The following is a 6,903-nucleotide window of genomic DNA, read 5'->3' as shown; positions in this document are numbered from 1 at the left end:
TGACTGTTTCGATTTATTTCTTTTTTAGTTCGGACATAGTGGCTAGTTAGACATGAGGACAAGAAAACAAGAACAAGAGAAGAAAAAAGAAAAAGGGTTAAGATGCAATTGTTAAGAGTAACAAGCAGCAAGAAACAGGGTAAAGAGGACCAAGCAGTAAAAATTGGGATTCTAAATAATGTCACGGACAGAACAAGAACAATACACAGTAACTACTTGGCAAAACGAGGGGGGTGATTGTGTCGTATTTGGGTACGATTCACTTAAGAATAATTAAGCAAATCGTTTAAATAAATAAACTATGAAATTAAAACAACCTTTGATGCTTCATATCAGCATACGCTTGTATACTGCTATACAACCTCTCCTACTTCGAATAAATACTTCTATATTAAAGATTGCATGATTGGCCTAAATACGATATACGAATGACAGTTGGATACAGAATGCTATACCGCTGAGTTACGATATCACCGATCGAGAAGAGAAGCTTCTCAGATCAATCAAGAATTATAAGAAAGAGAAACTTAATACTAATAGTTCTCTCAATGGATTAGCTACCCAGAGAGAGAATAGAACAGCTATTCATATAAATGGTTCATTTACTTATATATTGATATAATTATACTGCTTCTAAAGAGTATAAAGAAATAGTGTATCAGTTAATGGATACCTATCTTCTACAACCAAATGTACAAATCGATAAGACATTTTATATTTGGGATCGTATTTTATCCATTACAACGATAATAACTAAATGATCAACTATTATGTTCTATTGCCAATTACGCTTGACAAACAAGTATGCATCTGTAACAGTCACGGTTGCATGATCTGATAAATAAGTGTCTGGTAATACTAAAGATTTATTAGAATACTCATGCTCCCGATCCACTGTTATTGGACAGCGCTAACTAGAAACACTTCTAACGAGTAGTATTCATTTAACCCAAGGCGGGAAACAAAGTATAGATCTATTCCAGAACCAGAAAGATTGACTCATCATTGAAACTCCGGAGAGTTGTTCAATATAAAAAAGAATCAATTATTTCATAACAGCAGAGTTCTTTTAGTCTATTTTTACCTCCACTAAAGATATGCTTTTATCTAACTACTTGCCAATTGTATCAATTTTGTCAAATATCACAAATTAATTATAATAAAGTATGTTTATTTATTAAGAGAGGGAGGGGGTTAGGATTAAGATACAGAATAACGTTTTTCTATAGATAACTAGCATCTATTTATACTATTTCTTATACATGGCAAAACGACAATATATTTAAATCATAGATTAACAAGGTATTTTAAGGAACAGATATCATGAGTAGATTATTGACAAGGATGAGTAATTGAGATTTTCTAGAAATCGGTGAAGATTTATAAATAAAAACAAGAAAATTATCAAACTTGCAAAAATTAAGTACGGCTTTATTAAACAAATAAAACCGAGTCTTCATATACACATTATTCAGACATTTATCACAGATGAGCTGATGACGGTTGTGGGTAGATTTATCCAGATAATACTCGAATGTAATGATCCCATATAGAAAGGCCATAATGAGATGTGAATAACAATAACAATAACATTTATTCTTAAACTGTGTATGTCCTGTATCACAATATTCAGGGGGAAATGTAGGTCTTAATTCAGATAGCTGTGGCACCTCAATGTGGCAGATGTGAGCTTCATATGTTTTCATATCAATGTTATTATTTAAATGTATGTCTTATATTTACTTCTATGAAGGATGCTATGAGATCAAGCCTGTACATAAAGTAAATGATCAGTATTTAATATAAAGTATCAATAGGAATTATACTTAGGATTATCAAATGGAAGATTTAAGAAGTGTAGATCGAGTCATATATTAGGTATATAGCCTCGGTCATGACAGATTTGACGAGTAGTAATAGGCTGAATTTAGTTCACATTAAAAAATATATAGATTTGTGGAATATTTATGGTTTGACACGGGCGGGAAAACTGGATTAGGAATAAAAGTAATAGATGATCGGGAAAAGGTTTACTAAAGTTGAGTCAGACAGGAAGCGGGAGTAATATTGAGAGACAGATTAATGATATGTTTTACGAGGAGTTCGGTGGCGGGCAAGATATACTGATATGATTTTGGTACAAGGTTTTAAAGGGATTTTGGAAGCGGACAAAATATACCGATATTAAGTTCTAGAACGAGGTATTACAAGGGGTTTGAGATCGTGGTTAATTTATGCAGACAATAAACAGGGCGAGTTAGCTCAAGACACTATCCATAAATATAATTCGTAATTACGAGGACTCGATGAGAAGGAAGTTTATAATTAAGGAGGGAAAGTTAGAAGATGTAAGGGTAATATGAAATGGGCTGTTATTGCTAAGTTTATTTGGCTATATTTGACAGGATTTTCTTGCTTCTTTAAATCCCGGGGGGATGCCCAAAACTTGCTGAAGACATCACGTCATGCATTGTTCTTCACTTGACCGCCGAAAAGACAACAGTATACCACCTCAAAAAATGGGAGATGACTTAGCCAGTAAGCTGGCAGCTAGCAGGAACCCAAACAGGGAAAGTGAGTTGAGCGTACGGCGCATTCAGGATACGTCGTCCGACAGGACAAGCACAGTTAAAGCTGATGAAAACCTACTACACAGGTCAGAGTTATGATTAAGGAATGCGCTTGGTCGGATTGAAACTGACATACCATCTATGAGTATTTCATAAAAGCAAACAGTCTAACCACTATCGACAAGACTGTCAGTCTTCAATATTCTTTAACTGATGTACTCGAAGCTGCTTACATAATGAGCTGTGCTTAGGGGTACGTTGTCCGAAAGTTTAAAGCGAAACAAAAGTTGTTTTTATTATTTTCAGCTATCAGAAAACTACGTCATAATTATTTTTTAATTCTTTCGCTGCGACCCGGATTGATCGGTTTAAACTCAGGCTTGATATGCTTGACTGGAGGTCTTTCTGTCGTATTTGACGCCTAAATAAATTGAATACAATTACTATTTAATCTGTCTTGAGTTATGGTATACTCCATATATAATAACAGACACAGTACCAGTTCTGATAATCTTCTAACTGGACATCAAACAGTACCCTACATTGGACCCCGGTTGGCAGATTTACTACGGTTCCTTCTACAACTTACGATGAGTAATCAAGTAATCCAATCATCGCATATAATGCTAAATGGATAAATGATCTCTCTGCTATTGAGAAATTTGAGAGTGATAATTGCGAATTAAGAATAAAAATGGGAAATTTAACAAAGTGAAATTATCAAACTTCAAAAATAAACTGAAGCTTTATTAAACAAATAAAAGGGGTCTATATATACACATTATTTCTGACATTGATCACAGATGGGCTGATGACGGTTTTAGGTAGATTTATCCCAATAATACTCGGATGTAATGATCCCATATAGAAAGGCCATAATGACGTGTCAATAACAATAACAATAACATTCCTTCTTAAAATGCGTATGTGTTGTGGCACAATATTCAAAAGAAAATGTAGTTCTTATTTAAGAATGGCTGTGGCCCGTGAACGTGGCTGATGTAACCTTCATATTTTTTCATATTAATGCTATTATTTAAATGTATGCCTTATACTTGTATGAAGGATGATATAGTATCCAGCCTGTACATAAAGTAAATGATCAGGATTTAACATAAAGTGTCAATAAGAATTATGTTTAGGATTATCAAATGGAAGATTTAAGAAGTGTAGATAAAGTCACATATTAAGTACTGTATATAGTCTCAATCACGACAGCTGGAATATCCGGACATACAACCATAGGCTTACATAATTATATTTTATAAGCTATGTTTCATGTCGTTAATGATTTATATATTAAATACAACAATTCCCAGTCTCTGTAAGTGTTTATTTGATCTAAGCAGAAATTAATTGAAGGAATAATTTAATGGAAGACTTCCAAACCTTTTTTCCCTCGATTTTGATTTTAATTTGAACTTGGCTTAAAGCATTTTCCGATTAAAATCGTTAAGGCTTCCAAAGCGTTTAGACAAAAAGTAATTTCAATTAAACTGCACAATATATTTTTTAATTAATTCGAACTCTATTTTCAAGAACATTTCTTCTGTAGTTCCATGCACCGTAGTATACCGTTTGAATTTGGTTGATACCAATAGGCCTTGTTCGGAAGTTATGCAATCTCCAGACAACAGTAAGCATGTCATTTCTTTCCTGTTTGTGTAATGACAGCTTCGTATGCAGCCTTTCAAACAACTGTTGAAGACATCTTATTCCCCATTCAACGGCTTGTCTATGTTTTGTGATGACTGCGTGCTTCTTTTGGGTTTCGCGATCAGCTCGGTTCAAACCTAATGCATTTCCTTGGGGACGCTTAATACCTTTGATGCGAATTCCCTTTTGCAAGGAAAAGCAGAGTCAGCAAGAATCTTGAAAGGTTCAGGGCATCGACGAGAGAGCAAGTTTCTATATAAAGGTATAGGAATTTGTACGTCATGCCATGAACCAGGACAGTTGTATCTATATATGTAATCAAGCTTATCAGTATTCATTTGTAAACAAAACTGTTTTCATTTTCTACCTGACATAACAAATGCATCCGTCTGGAGTAAAAACGATTACTTGAGAACAAAACAGTCGCCTTTCCATCCATTGTAATAAGCATTTTTCTCCAAAGGATCTTCAGGATGTTGGATCCTAAAGTTGAGTCCATCAATAAAACCAAAAACACCTGTAAGAACTCCTCTTTCGAAATCATTGGTTGTGTTTGACAAAACCATTTTGTTAAACTCGGCCTTTTGGCTTGGAGAGGGCCATCCAATCTTCCATCGTAGATCATTTGGTTTTGATCTAAACACTTTTAAAAGCGTTTCAATACCCATGTTCTTGGATCTACTAATAGTTGCAGTAGGAACACCAAAACGTATGCCCGACGTCTCTTGCTTCATTGTACTATGGAGCCACATCAAAACTAAAGCAAGAACCATTTTGGCATCAAGAACACGAGGCCGTCCAGTTGGACACTCATTAGAATATTGTAGCTTGAACTCTTCATACAAATTTTCGAAAGCTTCCACAATCAATCCTAAATGGCACAGGAAAGATTTGCGATCACGACCATTTGTTAATGCTGTTGCAGCAGATTCGGAAGGTTTACGCAAGCTTCTTGAGTTTATGTAGGATTGGTTTGCAATACGGCGGTTTAACTCCAAATGGTACAGATGGCATATACCAGCAGTAGTTATTAAATTGATATTTTGGTTTTTACTTGACGGCATATTTGTTTATTGTATTAAAGGAAGATATGAAAAAAGGATCTAATAATTAAAAGTAATGTTTATAGTTTAATCGATTTCTGTACCTGTTTTAATATTTGTAACAATATAATTTTTGGAAAGAGTGCTTTGTTTGGGACTGTCTAAAGAGTATTAAGTATTTAAGATATGATTGATATCATATTTACATGTTCTTTTATTATAATTACTTTTATAAATTCACATCAAACAAAACCCAATTATCCATACAAAATAGGAACCAAAAGCGGATCAAACAGATTTTCAGCCATCGAGCAAGTTTTGCTCGAAGCTGTTCAGGATAAGTTACCTACTGGTTCTGATGAATGGGAGCTTGTTAAAGCTGTATTCAAAACGCGAATGGTTAAAATTGCCAGCCAAAATAGAACCGAAAACAATTAAGTGGCCGTACAAGTCACTCAAGACGCTTTTCGGGAGATTAAATAATGCGAAGTCACCTACAGGTATATAAAGATTTAATTGATGATACTTTTACAATTATTAACAATAAGTGCTGATTATCTACTAGGTACTTCAAGTAGAGGACATTTGAGTGTAAAGGCCAGGGAGATTGAAGAGCTGATCAAACTTAAAACGGCTGAAACTAACCTAGGAGGAGTTGATGTTCAATTCGAGGATGATGATGTGGAGACAGAGACTGTGGTTACGGCAGTGGGGGAAAACAACTTTTCGACAATTGAAGAGCAGGCTGTGGAGAATGCAGCTGCTGACGACCAACATGCTTCCTCTCCTCGTTCGGTCTATCGTACGACGCCCATACCAAGAAAAACGAGGGCCGCGCAAGCAAATAATCTGCAAGATTTCACAGACACTTTTGCTCATTACATGTCTGCGGCCATCTTAACCATGGAAGGCCCGAACTCAGAAGACTCTCCTTGTGCCGGCGGTAATGATGTCAATGGAAGTCGTCTGACATCGTTGGAGAGCAGCTTGGAGATGATGAGCGGTCAGGTAACAATTTATACTTTCGCATTAGTTATTATTTAATGAGATTATCTAATTGTATAAATGGAATACGAGAATGATATGATGAGACCTGTTGGTCAAATACTTGCGAAGGTAAGAACAATAAAAGCACTCATTCTTTGTATGATAAAGTTCATAATTTTTTTGAGCTTCGATAAATCCCGCCAAAAAAAGCCAATCTTCTGAGGGTAATAAACAGAATAAGCGCCAAAGAAAAAATAAAAAATTAAAAAAGTTTAAATTTGACCTTAGTAGAGGGGGGGGGCCTCAATAAACTGTTGCTGTAAATTTTTAAATTAAAATCAAGTTAAAAAATGGTTAACTACAGTACCGATGGGTTGATATTGGACACCTCACCACGTGAAGCTTAGTTTATGTCCGTCTTTTAACTTGATTTTAAAGAAATAAATGCGGATTTTAAGTCTAATGTTGAATATATAGTGGCACCTTTTAAATCTTCGAACAAATCACTAATTATAGATAAGGGCATTCGGTCAATTGTTTTTAAAAGACTATTGATATGTCTCGGATTATGACAGACTCGGTACCCTTTTACTTCACCTTTAACATCAGTTTTCTTGACCACAGTTAAGGATGTATTCCATTCTGTA

General features: G+C 34.9%; 2 protein-coding genes across 2 annotated transcripts; one reads left to right on the top strand and one right to left on the bottom strand.

Moving 5' to 3' along the window:
• Positions 1-1,307: 1,307 nt before the first annotated feature.
• EV154DRAFT_484589 (uncharacterized protein) lies at positions 1,308-1,706 on the bottom strand (the record flags this gene model as incomplete). The annotated part of the gene is made up of 1 exon (XM_051598668.1): positions 1,308-1,706. The coding sequence occupies one exon, from the start codon at positions 1,704-1,706 to the stop codon at positions 1,308-1,310; it is 399 nt and encodes a 132-aa protein (XP_051454359.1).
• A 4,082-nt stretch (positions 1,707-5,788) lies between these two features.
• Positions 5,789-6,313, top strand: EV154DRAFT_566952 (uncharacterized protein; the record flags this gene model as incomplete). Its single annotated transcript, XM_051605986.1, has 1 exon — positions 5,789-6,313. The coding sequence occupies one exon, from the start codon at positions 5,789-5,791 to the stop codon at positions 6,311-6,313; it is 525 nt and encodes a 174-aa protein (XP_051454358.1).
• Positions 6,314-6,903: the final 590 nt, after the last annotated feature.

Source organism: Mucor mucedo (genome assembly GCF_025094135.1).
Source record: "Mucor mucedo strain NRRL 3635 chromosome Unknown EV154scaffold_95, whole genome shotgun sequence".
Lineage (NCBI taxonomy): Eukaryota > Fungi > Mucoromycota > Mucoromycetes > Mucorales > Mucoraceae > Mucor > Mucor mucedo.
Note: the sequence above shows the minus strand (reverse complement) of the source record. Positions and strands in the feature narration are given on the sequence as shown.